General features: G+C 38.1%; 1 protein-coding gene across 1 annotated transcript in view; it reads left to right on the top strand.

The window, feature by feature from the left end:
- pspc1 (paraspeckle component 1) overlaps positions 1-14,971 on the top strand; it is an 84,183-nt gene extending 69,212 nt beyond the window's left edge. The window contains exons 7-11 of the mRNA XM_051115867.1: positions 12,835-12,888; positions 13,167-13,276; positions 13,571-13,620; positions 13,806-13,927; positions 14,229-14,971. Coding sequence (XP_050971824.1) covers positions 12,835-12,858 — 24 coding nt within the window. The 3' untranslated portion in view covers positions 12,859-12,888; positions 13,167-13,276; positions 13,571-13,620; positions 13,806-13,927; positions 14,229-14,971. The remainder of the gene's footprint in view (positions 1-12,834; positions 12,889-13,166; positions 13,277-13,570; positions 13,621-13,805; positions 13,928-14,228) is intronic.
- Positions 14,972-19,884: the final 4,913 nt, after the last annotated feature.

Raw genomic sequence — 19,884 nt, 5'->3', positions numbered from 1 at the left:
CAAATCTGTGATCCACAACAGCTTGAAAAATCACGGAATGCCATCCCTTTCGATTAAAGTAGTCTGTATGGTCCTCAGATGGAGCGATCACCGGTATGTGGCTCCCATCTATGGCCCCAGCGCACTGAGGGAACCCCCAGCGGGTTTTGAAACCTCTTATGACGTTCTGCAGCTCATCCAGCTGCGGAAACTGGATGTACTCGCGCAACAATTCGTCTCGCATGGCTTGACAGAAGTCGTTGACTATCAGGCACACCGATGCGCTGCTGATCCCAAATAGGTGGGCCAACGTGCAATAGCCTACACCTGTTGCCAGCCACCAGAGAGCAACCCCGACGTGCATCTGCAAAGGGATGGCCCGACGAAATGTTGTGTCGTCATAGGAGAGGAATGTGGACAAACGTTGACACAACATGTCAAAGGTTGTCTTGCTCATCCTAAAATTTTGGACCCACTGCTCCTCGGTAAAGCCTGCCACAATATGCTCCCACCATTCTTGAGATCTCTCTCAAACCCAAACATTCCTCTGTATGGTCGAGGACACAATAATTGAAGCACATGTGCCGGCTGCAATGATGGCCCTTTTCCTCCTCCTTCGCCTCAAAATCGTGATGTTGTTCGGCAAACTTCGCATACATCGCAAAGCTATCATAAAACAAATTTCATGTTCGTCCATCTTGGCTACGGTGTCGTGCCAAAACCCCCGTTGAGCATGCGCGAAATTATAGCAAGTGTAAACACACGAATCGGATATGGGTCACAATTAAAAAGACCGTGTAAACAGACGGTCCAAAAAAATCGGATATAGGCAACAAATCGGAATTAGGCATCAAGACCTGCAGTGTAAACAGGGCCATTGTGGTGGTATCTGAAAAGAGAATGTGGCTTCTGCAGAAGCAGTGGCCGGTAAAGATATGGGCTACTGCAGGAGCAGGCGCTGCTGCATCTGGAAAGAGAAAGCAGCTTCTGCGGAGGCAGGCATGGCTGTGGCATCTGAAAAGAGAATGTAGCTTCTGCGAGAGCAGGCGCTGATGCGGCAGTAAAAGCAGAGTTGTTCAGCTGAGGGTGAATTGGTGGGAACGAGTGGATATAAAAGGACTCTGCTGATGAGGGTTCAGTGAGCTACTTTGATATGGAATTGGTGCGAGCGAAAGTAGCTCTTGAAGGTCTCTGATTTCCAGTGGCCAAGTGCTTGGGTCTGTGGCTGGGAGAGGTCTTTTTGGGCAGCTGTAATAGCCACACATGTGCGAAAAGAAATGGCTGGAAAATTATCTGCTGGGATGCCAGATAGGAGTAAATCGGAGTTTAGCCTGCAGGCTTCTGAAATGCAGGTAGGCTAAGAGGGGGGATCAAGGATCGATTGTCAGGTGTTTTTTTACGTGAAAACTTCAGGTTGCAATGCCAGTTGGACTGATGCAAGAACAGTCGAAGTCGATGTCCACATATTCAAGAATTTACAGTTTCTGCAGCATTTCTGTCATAAAGAGATGACCAAATATTGAAGATTAAGTGGACATTTTGATTAAATGTTGTTAAACCAAACAAGGATTAGGTCATCCAAAAACCATCGCCATGCCATTGGCTCCCTCTGCAGGCCTTTAATATAATGCTTAAAATACTTTATATTATTTATAATACTTTGAGTTAAGTTTTGCTCAACAAAACCATATTGTTACTTGCTTTGACACTTACTTGAACCAATTATTATGGCTTCATTGCTATTATATATGTATTTTAGGTGATTTTAAATGTATTACTAATGTTTAAATGTATTACTATTTAAATGTAATTACCAGTCCAGCATTGGATAGGAGGAAGCCGGGGAAAAGGTTAAAAAGGTCGTCGGTGGAGGCAAGGATGTTGTCACAACTGGTGAAAAAGCAGACAACGGTAGATTCCATAGAAGCTTCTTTATTGAATTCACAACTGAAGGGAGCTTTCCAATCTTCAAACAGGAACAAAGGCATTCAACTTAAAGCTCAAAGGCTTGAAACATAAACAGTCTTAACTTGCGTTTTGCAGGAACCAGCGATGATGAGGAGAGTATTCCCAGAGGAACAGGTAAGTCAGAGCTGAGAAGTCCGTGTGCAACCTCGAGACCAGTCAACGAGGTAATGAGGTGAGTGCATATATGTAGGTGCAGGTAAGTGGATGCAGCTGTGAGTAATCAGTAATCAGGAGACTGTGAGCGTGTGTAGGAGGCTGGCGTGGTAGGTGAGGTGGGCGTGGCTGGTGACTCTGTGACAGTACCCCCTCTCCTCTCCTCTCCTGACGGCCGTAACTGACGATGAGGACAACCGCACCCCCTGGGAGTGGGACGGTCTGGGTGGACTTGATGGACCAGGGTCGGCTAGGAAGAGGTAGAGGAACCAGCTTACCCTCAGGCAGACGGCGAGGCGAAGGGTGGTGGGAACATAGTCCTTCCCTTCTGGACCTCCCGGCGGAGCGGGTTCGGTGAGAGTGGCGGCACGGATCTGGTCATCCAAGTCAATTCAATTCAGTTCAATTTATTTGTATAGCGCTTTTCACGATACATATCGTTGCAAAGCAACTTTACACCAAGTTAACGTTTTTACAATATATGTAGTAGTAGCTTACTAGTGTTGACTATGTCAAGTTGATGTACATATGGCATAGATGTATGCTAAAGATCAATTAATGACATAATCAAACAGACAAAGAACACCATAAATTAGCAGCAGAATTCGGTAGTGCTGTATGAGGTTTCAGGGTTGGCATCATCTAAAGTCCTCTGAGGGTTTGGCATCATCTCTTCTTAAGTGTTCTGGATCCAGACTGGAGCTTGTGAATTCCTAGTTACCATGGGATGTCAATCCCATAGCAGAAATAGAGAACAAATAGGGACATAATTAGCGTAGCTGCTGTTCAAACCAAGCAAAGAAAGATTTGTTCAACCAGAGCTAAAAGATTAATAATGAACATTTGATCAGATATAACTGCAGGAAAAAGTTTATGAGATGCATTATTTGAATGCCTGGCTAAAAAGATGTGTCCTTAATCTAGATTTAAACAGAGAGAGTGTGTCTGAACCCCGAACGTTATCTGGAAGGCTGTTTCAGAGTTTGGGAGCCAAATGCGAAAAAGCTCTACCTCCTTTAGTGAACTTTGCTATCCTAGGTACTACCAACAGTCCAGAGTTTTGCGACCTTAGGATGTGATGGATTGTAGCGTGGTAGAAGACTAGTTAGGTATGCAGGAGCTAAACCGTTAAGTGCCTTATAGGTAAAAAGTATTATTTTATAACTGATGCGGAACCTAATAGGTAGCCAGTGCAGAGACTTTAAAATTGGTAAGGACTCTAGCAGCTGCATTTTGGACTATCTGTAGCTCGTTTATTGAAGATGCAGGACAACCACCTAGTAGTGCATTACAATAGTCCAGTCTAGAGGTCATGAATGCATGAACTAGCTTTTCTGCATCAGAAACGGGTAACGTTTCGTAGCTTGGCAATGTTTCTAAGATGGAAAAATGCTGTTTTTGTAACATGAGAAATATGATTTTCAAAAGATAAGTTGCTGTGTAATATAACAGCCAGGCTTTTGACTGTAGTGGAAGTAACAGTACATCGGTCTAGGTGTAGACTGTAAGTCAAAAGATTCTGTGTACTGTTTTTTGGTCCAATAAGTAATATTTCTGTCTTATCTGAATTTAACAGCAGAAAATTATTGGTCATCCAATCTTTTACATTTTTAACACACTCTGTTAACTTATAATTTAGAAGTTTCATCTGGTCTTTTTGAGATATACATATACAGTATCATCATCATATATAGTATCATCAGCATAACAATGGAAACTAATCCCGTGTTTTCTAATAATATTACCAAGGGGCAGCATGTATATTGAAAACAGCAGAGGACCTAGGACAGATCCTTGTGGCACTCCATACTTTACTGGTGATAACTGAGATGACTCCCCATTTAGATAAACCAAGTGGTAGCGATCGGACAGGTAGGATTTAAACCATCTTAAAGCCTGCCCTTGGATACCTGCATAATTTTGTAGTCGATCTATTAGGATGTCATGATCTATAGTGTTGAACGCAGCACTAAGATCAAGTAAAACTAGCAATGAGATGCAGCCTTGGTCTGATGCAAGCAGCAAGTCATTAGTGATTTTAACAAGTGCAGTTTATGTGCTATGATGGGGCCTGAAACCTGACTGAAATTCTTCATAGATATCATTTTTTTGCAAGAATGAAAATTTTAGACATAAACAGAAGATTAGAAATGGGTCTGTAGTCTAGTTGTGGTTTCTTAATAAGAGGCTTTAATAACCGACAGCTTGAATGGTTTAGGGACGTGACCTAAAGATAACATTAATAATATTGAGAAGCGGTTCTTCTGCTACAGGTAACAATTCTTTCAGTAATTTAGTGGGTACGGGATCTAATAGGCATGTTGTTGGTTAGACACAATGATGAGTTTATTTAACTCTTCCTGTCCTATAGCGGTAAAGTACTACAGTTTTTCTTTGGGTGTGACGAAAGAAATTGACATATTAGATGCAGTAGAATCTACATTGGTTATTGTATTTTTGATGTTATCTATTTTATCAGTGAAGAAATACATAAAGTCATTACTATTAAACTGTAAAGGAATATTTAGCTCGGGTGGCATCTGGGTATTTGTTAATCTAGCCACTGTGCTAAATAAAAACCTTGGATTGTTTTGGTTATTTTCTATGAGTTTGCGGATATGTTCAGCCCTAGCAGCTTTTAAAGCCTGTCTATATCTGGACATACTGTTTTTCCATGCAATTCTAAAAACTTCCAAGTTAGTTTTTCTCCATTTGCGCTCAAGATTACGAGTTTCTTTCTTGAGAGAATGGGTATTACTGTTGTACCATGGCGCAGTATATTTTTCTCTAACTTTTTTCAATTTGATGGGGGCAGCAGATTCTAATGTATTGGAGAAGATGGTGCCCATGATGCTAGTAATTTTATCTAGATCCTGTGTATTAATGGGTACACAGAGCAGTTGAGATAAATCAGGCAGGTTATTTGTGAATCTATCTTTGGTGGCTGGAACTATAGTTCTGCCCAGACGATAACGCGGAGCCATATAGTTATTATCAGTAATACGCAGCACGCACGATACAAGGAAATGGTCAGAAACATCATCACATCATCACAAAAACAGTCTTAACTTGCGTTCGCAGGAATCAGCAATGACAAGGAGAGTATTGCCAGATGAACAGGTAAGTCAAAGCTGAGAAGTCTGTGTACAACCTTGAGACTAGCCAACGAGGGAATGAGGTGCAGGTGCATATATGTAGGTGCAGGTAAGTGGCTCCAGCTGAGTAATCAGTAATCAGGAGACTGTGAGCGTGTGTAGGAGGCTGGCGTAGTAGGTGAGGTGGGCGTGGCCGGTGACTTTATGACAGGTATATCCTTGGCGTTGAGGAAAGCGTGTGGCTGATGGAGCAGAGCGGCAGCCGTGGTGGAACCTGGAGCTCTGCGGCAAAGATTGACAGAGAAGGAGTAATCCTAGAGCCGACGGAATGCTGCAGGGGGATCCGAAAATCACGAGTATAGATTTTAGTTGCTTGGACGTGTGTGTGATATAATGGCAAAAGGAGCAAACCGAATGCCGGAAGACTGCAGAGAAAATGAAGGTAACATGGCTTAGGCTATTTATAGAGGTTCTCTTCTCAAGCTGATAGGATAGATGGTGTAATTGCTGATGATGAATTGGCCAGGTTAATTATCTAAACATGCTCCTCCCAAACTTTAATAAAACATCATTTATTGTAAAATCGTCTGAATCCAGGTTAAGGAGCACCATCAGTAAAAAAAAAAAAAAAAAAAGTAGGCGCAACATAAGTCTCAACTACGTCACTGTAGAAAAAAGAAATCCTGTTCCAACCTTCACATAGGACTGCAGTTCTAATTTACAGCCTGAATCTAACTTGATAGGATCGAGCAATCCATCAACTGTTTTTGAAATATCAATAAGCCTAAAAATGAAAGAACGACCTGGTGGAATAATTTGCATTGCTAAATTTAAATGTCCTAATAGAGAAAGCAGTACTTTTTTAGTAATGTCTTCACATTCCAAAGCATCTTTCATCACCTCCTACAGGCATAGAAGGCTTTATTTTTTTCTTTTTCGCTATATGCATTCTTCGAGAACACACAGACTTGTGATGACTGTCTTCACAATGTCAGGCGTCGTGTGCGGGAAGGAGGAGTAGGGACGAGGAAGTCAGGAACACGCACTTTATTAATATAATCTACACCAGGGAACAGGAACGAACAGGAAAAGCAGGGAAACCACACGCTAACACAACAAAACATAACATGAAATGACTTTAAGACCCGACAAGAAACGAAGAACTAAATCAAACTTATATAACCAGGCTAATGAGAACAGGACAGGTGTGAGTGATTAAACAATGATGTCATAATAAGAAACGGAACAGGAAAGACCAAATAAGGACACATAGGGAAAAACCAACGAAACAGTCCACAGGGGTGTGACACACAATAACCTGCATACCCTTTCATTAAAATTATAACACATGGGAGTATGAAACTTTTCTTCAACATCTTCTTTTGGTAAGTTTAAGTTTTAATGAAGTTTAAAGTGATTTTTACCTTTTGCAGGCATTTTTTTCTTAAAGTGCGCATTATCTTTTGCGTCAAATTCTTATATTTAATCAATAAAATCCCTTAGAATAATAAGACATTTTAGGCTGTTATCACACAAATAAAATCATTATCAACAAAATTCATCTTTTCAATATAGAGGAAACAAACGCTGCATCTGAAATGGCATTTAGATGTATTTACCCACTGTTTAATGCAGGACATGAATGCATTTAACCTGCAGTCACAAATGCATGAAAAACGTTTGAATATTTTAATTCTAAAACGTTAAATGCTGATTTTTAAAATTATTTAAAAAAAATAAAAAGGTACTCTAAACCGCCAGTAGGTGTCATTAAGTCACAGTTAATGAGTCATTGCGATTGAACCGAATTAATTAAACGGTTGATCCATTCAGGAACTAATCAAACGTCATGTTGTTTAGAGGCGCAAAACTGTGCAGTGGCTGTGTTTGGAACAGAGTATGTGAGCGGAGCGCGGAGTGGAGCGGTGTGATTTTTAATGGAGTGAGGAGCAGAAATTTTAAAAGTCGGAGCGTTGTGGTTTTTACTCGCTCCAAGAACGCTCCACTACCGCTCCATCACGAGTACAATTCATGACAACGACCCATAATATAACTGCATATATAGCAAGAATTCATGTGTTAAACATAGCCTATTTAGCTAGCTTGATGGAGATGGATCAATCAAATCAGAACGAATGTGAAAACTAGGACGACGGCAATGGACATGAGCAGAAAGTTATAGTTTTCAGTAAATTAGTTTGTAGTTTCAAGATACTGAAGATTTTCAAGTGAAAAATGATTTTAACAAGTACAGCACGTATTTTCACTCAATCGCTCTCTCAATAATGCATTCAAACAAATGTAAACTTACTGTGGTACTTCATCTGTATATCCGATTTCGAATGAGAAGAAATCTATAAGAAATGCAGCGATCTGTACGTAAAATAACTGACTGTCGTATTATTATTATTATTATTATTATTATTATTATTATTTTATCACAAACATTTGCACTGCAAAAAGCAGCAGTTATACCTTCTAATGCTGACTGACAACATGTTAGCTTGGCATGAGGAAAAAAAAGTCTGCGCACTTGTGTTCCAATAAGCCACTTTAAAACTATACTTTCGTTTTATTTCTGTTATTTTCTTCTTTTAATATACGTTACGAACAGAACTGTGGTATTTTAAACATACTGATATAGTTTAGACACGGAGCGAAGGCGGAGCGGTGTTTCTGGTATCAGTGAGCGAGGAGTGGAGCGAGAGCGGGAAACGGTGAACCCGGAGCGGAGCTGGAGCGGAGCGGTTATACAATGCACGGAGCGCGGAGGGGAAATTGTTGTCGCTCCACTCCGCTCACATACTCTGGTTTGGAATGATTTTTGTTGAAGAAATAGAACAAAAATAGGCAATATGGTGTCTATAACGTAAGTCTCTTAATAATATCTTCTAGGTTATTGAACTGTTGTATAAAATCAATATTTGTGAACATTTGTGATTTTTGCAAAAAAAAAAAAAAAAAAAAAAAAAAAAAAGTTCTCTTCATGTGATATTAACTATATGAAATATATACATTTTCTGCCCTCGTGTCCTGAATTTTGGGAAAATGCATTTTATTAGGCTGAATCGCGCAGTGAAAGAATGCACTCTAAATGAGCACAGTCAGTCTAGCACTCATAACTCCTCTTATAATCAATGAAGCTGTCCATACACTCTATGATAAATAAATCCATTACTTACGTAGTTCGTACATCTGCACTTTGTTGCTTATGATGAGGGAATTCGCGAGTTCAATCTGAACAAAACTCCGGGTTTCAGCAATGACTGTTCTGAACGCCTCTGACTGGCCACTGCATTCTAAAGTCAACAGAGTCGTGTGTGATTGGTTATAATGCGCACCGCTGTAAAAACGCGTAGAAATAAAATATGATTTAACTTGAGCAGGTCTAAATTTAATACAGCAATCAAATCTTTTCATTACATTTTCACTTTTACTAGGTTTGTTTTAAGTATTATATTTTTATTGAATATGGCACGGATTATCTGGTAATGTGAGACGTTCACAGATCAAATCTTATACCTTCCGATCTGCTCTCACACAAATCGGGCCGCCCCGATCATATCATCAAACATGTTTGATATTCAGGATTTTAAATCAGGATGATCACGGCTATGATTACGTCAGTACTTTCACAACAGCCAATGCGCGACCGCAAAACAGCTGCTGTACGGTCCATTGGATAGTGGAGATTGAGGAAACTGCTTCTTATTTTTTTGTAGTAACACTGTGTGTATATATGTTGAAAACATACCACAAACGCATGGAGCATTGCTTGCTCCATGCGGCCCGAGTCCGACCCGAGCCCGTCTTTTTTCCCCTTCTTCCAAAACAGCTTATACTGCTATTTTAGTAATTAAAATAATTCAGTTTTGTATGTAATGGCAAAGTGATTATACTTTGTTTCTGTTTTTTATTAAGTTAATTTAGAAAAACGTTTGGAGCATTTCTTTTTTTTTTTTTTTCGTTAAATATAAGTTTTTGTTTTTTTAACGAATTTTTGTTTTTAAATTAACGACCAAGCGGTCAGCGGCAGACAGTGAGTCGATCATAGGCTATGTTTAATCAGTTTTGCCTTCTCAAATCACGACCTGCCTAAAGTAAAATCTATAGAAATAAAACAGTTAAAGCATATAACAGTTAATTATCATGTGTAAACATGTTTTTATTTTATTTTTTATTTTATTGTTTTTTTTTTATTATTATAAACTACAACAAAACATATACAATTGTAATAAGACATTAAAATAAACAAAATGATGATAATAATAATAATAATTATTATAATTATAATAATAATAAAAACATTTGTAAACATTAGTTGCTGAAATGAGATCTGTTGTGTAAGATCATGTGAGGCGCTCCCTCCGGCATGATAATCTTAATAATATCTTGTAGTGTGTGATGTGCCACAATTTTCAAATCTTGTAGTGTGTGCATGTTTAAGATTTCACGGAAGATAATCTGCAAAGATTCTCCTTATGTGTGCGCTGCAACCAGATTTCATAATCGGTTAGGATTTTAAAAAATCCTGTAGTGTGAGGCGGGCTTAACTCAGGCCATCTGATCGCCTGATCTCCTGATCATCTCCTGATAAAGTATAATCAACGACTAACTACACAGTCTCTTAATTACACCACGTGTATGCTTATTTTCTTGTTTCGCTGAAAGATGACAAGTTGCATCCCTGATGCTCAAAACTTTTTAAGAGTGTACTGCCCGCAAGCGATGATGTTGTGGAGGCACCCACAGACACATTTAATTTCCACAACAGCGGTTGCTGGCAAATGCCCCTGCCTATTAATCGGCCTAATTTGCTGCACAATCGGCTGATGCAGACTTATTTAAAAAGTCGGTCGACCTCTAACTCTTTAACAAGTGTCACCCTTCATGTTATGTACGAAGCTCTAGTCCGGGTCCTGGTGGGCCGGTGTCCCTGCAGAGTTTAGCTCCAACCCTAATCTAACACACCTGAACCAACTAATCAAGGTCTTACTACAATGTAAAAAAATCCGTAAAAATACAGTACAATATACCCTAATAATTACAGGAAATTTTCCGTTTTTGGTTTTTACAGGTGTTTTTCCGTATTTTTGAATTACGCTTTGCATTGTGGGAACAAGAACGTTGCTGGCTTACCTAGGCGCGAAAACAGTAAAGAGAAGACGCGGAGAGTTTCTCGGTCAAAATTTCATTTTAATGTCGGTTTTCGAATTTGGGAAACATGTTTTTCATATACTCTTCGTGGTAAACGAGTTAAATGTCACATAAATTGTTTACCTAAGGTTAACTTAGTTGCTGTCTGGCTTGTTTGGCAAATGAACGTCGGAGCCGCTGCACTCAACATTTCTCTGCATATCGTCACACATTTTCGTCGTGGAGTTTTCTACCAAATGAGGTAAGTTTTGAGCTTTTATTGTCTGTTTTACACACACACGGAAGGTAACATGCGAAACACAAACGAATTCGGTAACGTTACTAGCAAGCTGTCTGTGAAGCGACTGTGTAAACAGAGGCGTCCGACCCGCGGTACCGCGCCAGAATAAGGCCTCGATCACACCGAACGCGTCGTTTTTTAGTTCTAAAAACACGAGGCGCACCGCACTGCCTTTTTCTGGTGACTTTTAAAAAAAAGAGCAGTGCGTTGCGGTTTTTTATGTTGCTAGGCAACCATCAAATCAGCCGTCCTGTCAATCTAATCAAAGGATTATAGCGCGAGCGCTCTAAAATCTTTGGTTTTTAGCTGTTAAGTAAACTGTCATATCAGCAAAAAACTTAAAACATACAGCTCTGGGTAACCCGCGATAGACACCAAAAGTTTCTCCTCCATCACTGCAGTCTCCGGACTAGGGATGGGCGGATCGATCCTGAAATATCGATACTTTCGATACTGACGTTGTATCGAAAGGATCGATCCTCACATAAAAATATCGATTCTAAGTGCATTTTTAACCATTAATTTTATTTATTTAACAAGAAGTTTGGTGCATAAAATAAGCCTCTAAGAGGAACAACAGACTATTAAAGAAGTATTGTGTAGGATAGAACTATTTCTCCTGCTCATCGGAACACACGCAAATGCTGAAAGTCAGAACCAACCAATCACAGATAGTGTTCGCTGCTGACGCTTCATTCAACATTGATAATAATCGGAAATTATGTTTCTTCCTCTTGTTCTCATGGCATTGAAATAATAAAGCATTATTTAAAAAAAAAAAGTTTCTTGAGTAGCAAAGTATATTAGAATGATTTCTGAAGGATCATGTGAAACCGAAGACTGGAGTAATGATGTTGAAAATTCAGCTTTGGTCACAGATGCTTTTTAAATTACATTTTTCAAAGTATATTAAAACAGAAAATAGTTATTTTAATTGTTAATTTTCCCAATCTTGCTGTTTTTACTGTTAGTTTGTGTAAGTAAATTTATTTAAACTGGTTGTTAAAAGTTCAGATTGGTTATTATATCCTGTAATCGCTGTCTGTAAGAAACAACTTGTGCTAAAGTTTGACCTGGCAGCTTTTTACACACACACACACGCACACACACACACACACAAACAGTTTTGCTACAGTAACCACAGTATTTGTAGTAAAACTGCAGTAACAAAAAATTTACCATGGTTAACACTCTCTCTTTTGGCTTGCTTCCTTTTACCATGGTTAACACTACAGGAACATTATTTCAAGCATAATATTTGCAGCAAAAACCATGGTAATAATAATTAATAATACTACTAATAATAATACTACTACTAATTATTATTATTATTATTATACATTTTAGTACTTATGTAACACCATGGTTGTTTTTCATCAAGTACCCTCCAAGGTACACCTTTGTACCTTATCTACCCTTAATATGTGTGTACTTGTATGGTACTAGTATGCTCCCTGGCTTTTAGGGGTAAAGAAAGGTGCACCTTTGAGGTTACTGCCCAGTAAAGAGCTAAAATACAAAATTTTAGTACATTTTATTTCTGACAGTGTTATCAAAAAAAAAAAAGGGAAAAAAAAACACTTATGAAATGTTTAAAACACATGACTTTCAAATATAATGTTAAGTAAGTATAATTACTGATTTTATTCTTTTAATAATCTAAAAGATCAGTTTAGTTTAGAGGTATCGGTATCGGTATTGATATCGACGATACTTGGCTTGAAAATATCGGTATCGGATCGAAAATAAAATATGAGGTATCGCCCATCCCTACTCCGGACTTTTTAAGCGTCGGTAAAACTTTCGTCACCACAACAGAAGGCCCGCCTCTCCATTCATTCGATTGGATAATGGAAAAAAACGCGATGACGTCGGGCGCTTTTCTGCTCAGAGTTGCTTTTTTTTCAACTTCAGGCGCTTAGAGCGTTCCGGCAAAAACGCGAGGCGCAGCAGGCGGTTAAAACGCGAGGCGCCCACGGCGCATAAACAGCGCGCATAACGCTCACTGCCTATAGAAAACAATTCAAAAAAGCCTCTCCCTGCAAAAACGCGTTCAGTGTGATCGCGGCCTAATGCCGCTTCAGGTCAGCGGTCCGGTAACGTCAGCTCCTCGAGTTATCTGTCGCACTCTAATGGACAAATGCACACAACATTATGTCAAAATGACCGTTGTGTTTCTTTCGTTTTGTTTTCTAATGACAGGACGTGATTGTTGCTGTACTGTGAATCTCAAGCACACCTGCATTCTTATCATGGGTTTGTAGCTGTTTTATTAACAATTTTATTTAACATTAGTGTTAAGTATCAGAAAGAAAATAGTTATTGAGTAATTTATTCTGTTGACTGTCACAACAATGTGAAGTTGTTTGCTGTCTGATGCGTCGGAAGCCACGTCACAGACAACGTGCTAACGTTACCAAAATTATTGGATTGATTACTTGTGCATGTTATCATCCTTGTGTGCATAAGGTGTGTTCAAACTGCTTGTCGTTATGTATATGGTAATTTTGTAATGTTTTTTTTTTGTGTTTAAGGTGATGGGCAGTTCAAGATTGCTGTCCTTCAAGAAGTTAATGACCACTGTGGAGGTTGTGAGCTACAAATACCCAGACAAGGTGGCACTTACATTGGAATTCATACAGAAGTAAGCAACACGTATGTTATGAAATGTGTATCTGTTTATTTAATTGAAAATAATGAAGTATATTGTAAGACACAGATGATCTGACAAGCTGGTATGACAGATGTAAATGGAGACTATTGGAAATGTAAGTTAAGCAATTTATAAATAAATATTTTAATTGACAAGTATTAGGGTTAGCAGTTAATTTAATGAACTTAAAATACTGTATGATTGATTTTCCATCTCCAACCTGCATGTTACTCTGTAGTTCAGTATAATTCATTTCATTTTTATAATTATCCATTTTTTTTTTAGAGTTTTCCTGTGAAGAAATCCTAAATGAGGGTTGAGATGAAGGCAACCAGGTGGGTTTGTATTCTATTTCATTTAACATTAGTGTTCAATATTGAAAAGAAATTGAGTCTTTGAGTCATTTATTCTGTTGACTTTTACAACAGTGGGAAGTTGTTTGCTGAACATGCCTTCAAAGGTGTTCAAAGATGCTTGTCGTTATGTATATGGTCATTTTGTAATGTCTTTTTTGTTTAAGGTGATGGGCAGTTCAAGATTGCTGTCGTTTGAGAAGTTAATGAACAAATTTTCTTTCCTGTTGCGGTTGTGAGCTACAAAATACCCAGAGGAGACGGCATTTATTCTGGAGTTCATACAGAAGTAAGCAACACGTATGTTATAAAAAGTGTATGAAGCATTTGGTCGTGTTGCTGTTTATTTAGTTGAAAATAATGAAGTATATTTTAGGACATAGTTGATTTGACAAGCTCATATGACCGATGCAAATGGAGACTATTGAAAATGTAAGTTAAGCAATGTGTAAACAATTGGAAAGTATTATGGGTTGCAGTTGATTTAATGAACTTAAAATACTGTATGACTACTTTTCCACTCCAACCTGCATATTACTCTGTAGTTCCGTTTAATTCATTTCATTTTTTGTCATATCCATTTCTTTTAGAATTTTCCTGTGAAGAAATCCTGAACGTGGTTTGAGATGAAGGCAACCAAGTGGCTACACATTCCTCCAAGACTCTTGCATGAACAATTTCGAAAATCCATGTAATATTTGAGTTTTTAAATTGAAAAAAAAAAAATGGCACTTGCATTAAATATGCAGTTAAATGGGAAATAATACATCCCCTATAATGAATTGCATCACTTCAATGATATTTCTGTTACAATGAACTTTAAAAATTCTGTTGTCAAGCCACTGGAGTCACATACTTTATACTTTTCTGAACCTTGAAAATGGTAGTTGCATAGACAATCAACAGAGGGACAGAAAGTACCCAGAAATAACTAAAAATACTCTTAATTTGTGTTCTAAAAATGAATTAAAATCTTATGGGTTTGGAAAGGTATGAGGCGGAGTAATTGACTGAATTAACATTTTTGTGTTAACTATCCCTCTAAACAATATTGTTTTCTCTTATAAGAAAAAAAGTTTCGAATCTTGACTGTTTTACAGTTTGAAGTTTAAATTTTGTGACCACTTTTAGTACAACACCTGTATTGTAAAAATGCTCATGGTTTTTTTTTTTTTTTTTTTTTTTTTTTAATTCTGTCTGTTTAAATTATTACTGTTCAAAGCGAAACTGTCTTTTACAATACAGGCATTTTTCACTGTTTGACACATTGTTAAATGAATTGAGTATTTGATATTGTTTAGTCCTAACCCACTTAAGGCAAACAAAAGCCATTGAATGCACTTTTAAAAATGTTTACATGAAGTAAAAATAAACCATGTTCAATTTGTATATTGTGCTGGATTTATTTGCTTTATATATATATAAATACACCATTAAAACAGAAAAAGTCCTGTTTTTTTTACCGGTGGCAGACTGTAAATTAACAGACTGTAAATTTATGGTACAAAGTCCAGGTAATGAGCTGCCAGTACTTTTTCCGTTTTTTTACGGAATTTTTTTTACAGTGCATTTTGAAGATCTTAACAGATTTTAAAAATCTTTTAGTGTGTACCCAGCTTTACCCATTAAGGTACATATTAATGCATCAGTGAAAGTTACAGAATCATATATGGACCCTGTGTTTAGCACAATGCCTGGGTAAATCTGGAATTATGTTACAGTAAAACCTTTCATTCATTAAAGGAAGATCTGCAAGAAGGGAATTTCAGAAGATGGTAAAGCTGTAGGGAGATGAGTGCCATTTTTGTTGTATCCCTGTTTTCTCCTGTTTAGTGGCCAGGTAGGGGGTTAGCTTACGTTTCTTTTATTAATTTGTTTTAGATTGTTAAGGTTTAGTCAAGGTTCCCACTCAGCGTTGTGTCAATGTAGTGACACCTGTCCTTCTGGATAGAACCAAGATAAAGAAAGGGTTTTACAGCTCTTATTTTATTGTGGCAAAGAAAGGTGGGGGTTGCAACCAACCATAGATCTTTGGGTGTTGAATTGCTCGCTGTAATGGTTGGACAGATCAGACACATTATTATTTGTTATATCTAAAAAATAATCCAACAGTAGTTTAGGTGCAGATGCGTTGTTGTGGTTGGTCTCAGACAAAGAAGGTCAATAGATTATGACTGTTGGAGGGTTATTAGAGATGACCAAGGGGTGCAATTCTACTGTACTATTCAATTAACTGGATAGACTTTCCATTGTAATATAATCAATTAGTAGATTCTTCCAGGATGCAATATGTATGAAATTTCTTGATTTCCAGTTCATGGGGATAGTTTTCTTGGCGATAGCTAGCGCCACTAGGAGTAACTGTGTTTATATTGTAAGATTATGGATATGTTGCCTAGCAAACAAAGTGATGGAGAAATTGTGATGTGACATCCCATAGTGACAGATAGTGATTCAGTGACATTTTCCCAAAATTTTTTAATTGGAGTGCAATACCGAAGGGCGTGAACATATCTGTCTGGGTTATTTTGGGTGCAATGTGAACAGATAGGTCTGATTCCCTTTTAGCATATGGTAAAGTTGTTGTGTTGTCTTATTTTATTATTATTTTGTATATTTTGGAGAGTAGTTTTTTTTTGAAGATGATATATAAATAAGCTTTGAAATCGTGGTGAAAGGTCAAGATTAAAGGTCCGAATGTTGATTTTTGATTGGATAGATGATTTGAGTTGTAGATATTCCAGAAAACTATTACTCCTGATGTCGTATCTCTGGACCAAGTATGAAAATAAGGCCAGATTATTACTATGAAAGATGTGTTGAAGTTGTGTGATGCCCTTTTCAGCGCATGTATGTAAGTTAAGTGGCTTCTTATTAATTGTATAATCTGGGTTATTCCAAATGGGGGTGTATTTAGATGGTGCAAGAGGAGTGTTTGTGATATGGTGAAATTTCCACCAGGCTGTCAGAGCTGCTGCTATAGTTTAGTGCAGGGATGGCGAACGTCGGTCCTGGAGAGCCGCAGCCCTGCATAGTTTTGCTACAACCCTAATCAAACGCACCTGAACAAGCTAATCAAGGTCTGAAGGGTTACTAGAAAGCTACAGGCAGGTGAGTTTTAATTAGGGTTGGAGCTGAACTCTGCAGGGCTGTGGGTCTCCAGGACTGGAGTTCGCCACCCCTGGTTTAGTGCTTTAAAAGGAGTGTTTTTTTGACTGTCTGACTGCAAAACGGTAGATCTGAAGTTCGAATGTACTTACAAATTGTTTGTTCAGTGTCTAGTCATATGTTCACTGATGGGTTTGGGTGAATCAAATTGTATATATATTGAAGATGATTAGCCAGAAAGTAGTGGTAGAAGTGTGGTGCTTCCAATCCTCCATGTGTTTTTTGTTTCTGTAGGGTAGTCAATTTATTCCTTGGGGTCTTATTTTTCCAGTAAAATTTTATAATGATTGAGTCTACAGATTTAAACCAGGTGAGGGTGGGTTGTGTTGGAATCATTGAGAATAAGTAGTTTAGTTTAGGGAGGATAGTCATTTTAATTACTGATATTCTGCCCATAATGGATAGTGGTAAGTTCATCCAACGCTGAAGATCGTCACTTTTTTATTTATTTATTTATTTTTTGAGTAATGGAGTGAAATTAAGACTAACTAGCTCTGACAGCCTGGGGGAAACATTAATGCCTAAATATGTGACGTGATTGGCGCATAAAGGTGATGTCTGGGCTGTCACATCCAAGCTATTATGATTTAATGAAATAGATGATTTACTCCAGTTGACTGAATATTCAGAAATATGAGAGAATGAATCAAGTTTAATTGTTTCCTGTAATGATTATGGAGGATCTTATAAATACAGTAGTATGTCATCTGCATAAAGAATGATTTTGTGACCTTTTCTATTCTGTGGGCTAATACTTTGGCGATGATTTTAATCTCAGCATTGATCAGAGAAATGGGACAATAGCTTGATGGTAATTTGGGATCTTTATTGGGTTTGAGGAGAAGTGAAATTGTAGCTGTGTTCATGCTAGTTGGGAGTTTAAATTTTTGTTGTGATTCACTTAACATTCTGATGAAGAGTGGTGATAAAGTGGACCAAAAGTGTTTGTAAAACTCAGCGGGGAATCCATCAGGACCTGGTGCTTTATTATTTGGCATGAGTTGTAGTGCTGTATGAAGTTGTGTTATGGGTGATTCTAGGCTGTTTCTTTGGTGTTCATTGTTCATTGAGTTGACGTCATTCTGATTCGGATCTTTTTCTGCTGTATATGTAGGGGATCTACAGAAGTCAATTTAGCTCAAAGGGAATCATTTAAGATTGAACAGAATCTCCATTTTACAGCGGATCAAGGAATCGGCCAGTTATTCATTGAGCGAGCCGTATAACATCAATTCTGTACTGGATACTAGTATCCAAAATATAGTGAAAACACTATTTATTAGCACGGTAACAAGGTCGGCAGTTTAAGACATTAATTTATAAGCACAAAACACAAGATACTTCTCTTTTCAATATGAATAGGAATTTATTGGAAAAACCTAAGACATATAAACTAATCTAACACATAGACGAGCATTCACACATTCATACAAGTTGCAGAAAGAGAGAGAGATGAGGAAAGAATGAGTTTAGAAGAGTGAAAATGTGAAATCCCAAGTTTATAGCATAAGTATATGAAATTGCTTAGACCTGAACAACCATCAATCATTTAATTAACCCTCGCGTTGAGTTTCTCAATGAGGTTATTAAACTTTATATTAAATGCACCAGTTCAGCTGAATCTGGAGTTTGTACTTGCGTTGCTTTTGTGTTAAGGGGTTTCCTTTGATGACGTCGTTGCAGAAAGGGGTTCCCCAAGGTTGCTGATTGGTTGGAAGTCCGTGGTCGTTGGAAGTGATGTCTTGGGCGCTGGCTGGAGGATGGAGTCGTGTACGCTGGTTGAAGTTTTGAGGCAGGCACGAAGTCTGAGACACGGCTTAGCGGCAAAACGTAACTTAGAACACGAACTCTCGACGGAAAGAAAAGAATAAAGTAAAAGAAAGAAATGTGACGATCTCCTCATGTTTTCGTTTAGAGGAGTGGCTGGCGTGCAAGCCAGGAAACGTTCAAAGAACGCAAAAAGCAGCGGCAAAAATGATGGCAAAAAAACGTGGCTAAAAGAGATGGCACGAAGCACAAACTAAAAGCAATGGTTAAAACCAATAGCTAAAAGCAAAAAGCAACGGCTAAAAGCATGGCTAGGAACGATGGAAATAGCTAAAAGCAAAATTTGATGGTGTCCTGTGGTTTTAAACTCAGTTTTGGACACATCCCAAAATGGTGTCTTGACCAATTAGATGTTGTCTTAACTCGGGATATTGCTATGTTTCTCCTCCCAAAACATAAATCAGCATGTTATCAGTCACATGGTCAGAATTTTCCCGCTCTTGCAGAGTATAATTTGGCCGTGATTCCTATAACATGAATACAACGCATTTGACAATGAATTGATCGGTGGAAACATTCAAAGCATGAATTTTCAAACTCATACATACCAAACATGAATATAAACCCTTAAGCTATTCAATAGTTATTAAAAAGGACATACACAATGAGTGATTAGAACATAACAGACAAATGTGTGGGTAACATACATAGTAGGGAGTTATGCAATGGTCTGATGTTCATTCATAAGTCCTTTTAAGCATATTTAGGTAAAAGGGACAGTCTCTCTGCCATTCTGTGAACTAAGGGCATGTTCCAAGGAACAAAGGAATTTAGATGGAACTTGGTCTGGTTCTTGTCTAGGGTGGGGGAGCACCACCCAACAAAGTTTCCTCATGTGATGGTCCTGATGTGCTGTATCTTTGACCATTAATCTTGGGTTTCTTGCCCCAAAATTGACAATCTCCTTCCTGAGTTGGGATTATCAATAATTGTGTTCTTTTGTTTTAATGTTGCAAGTTGTTCAAAGCTGTGAAAGTTGGTTGGTTAGGCTTACTTCAGGCTGGCTGGTGCCAGGGTATCCTGGACAGATTTATGACGTGGTCCTGGGCCTCTTTGTGGAATTTGGCTCTTTGGTTTCAACCAAATGTTCTGATTGAATCTTCCATTTGTCTGATTCGCTCTAATACCCTACATATATAATGTAGAAATTTTAAAAGATTTGGTTAATTTTTTCCGGTGAGTTGGTGGATTTTCCCGCTGAATCTGTTAACTGAAATTGTTGCTTTTTCCTTGTTTTGTTTAATTTGATTT

The sequence above is a fragment of the Labeo rohita genome, chromosome 1, assembly GCF_022985175.1.
Source record: "Labeo rohita strain BAU-BD-2019 chromosome 1, IGBB_LRoh.1.0, whole genome shotgun sequence".
In the NCBI taxonomy this organism is placed as follows: domain Eukaryota; kingdom Metazoa; phylum Chordata; class Actinopteri; order Cypriniformes; family Cyprinidae; genus Labeo; species Labeo rohita.
The sequence above is the reverse complement of the archived record's forward strand: the minus strand, read 5'-3'. Positions and strand labels throughout refer to the sequence as shown.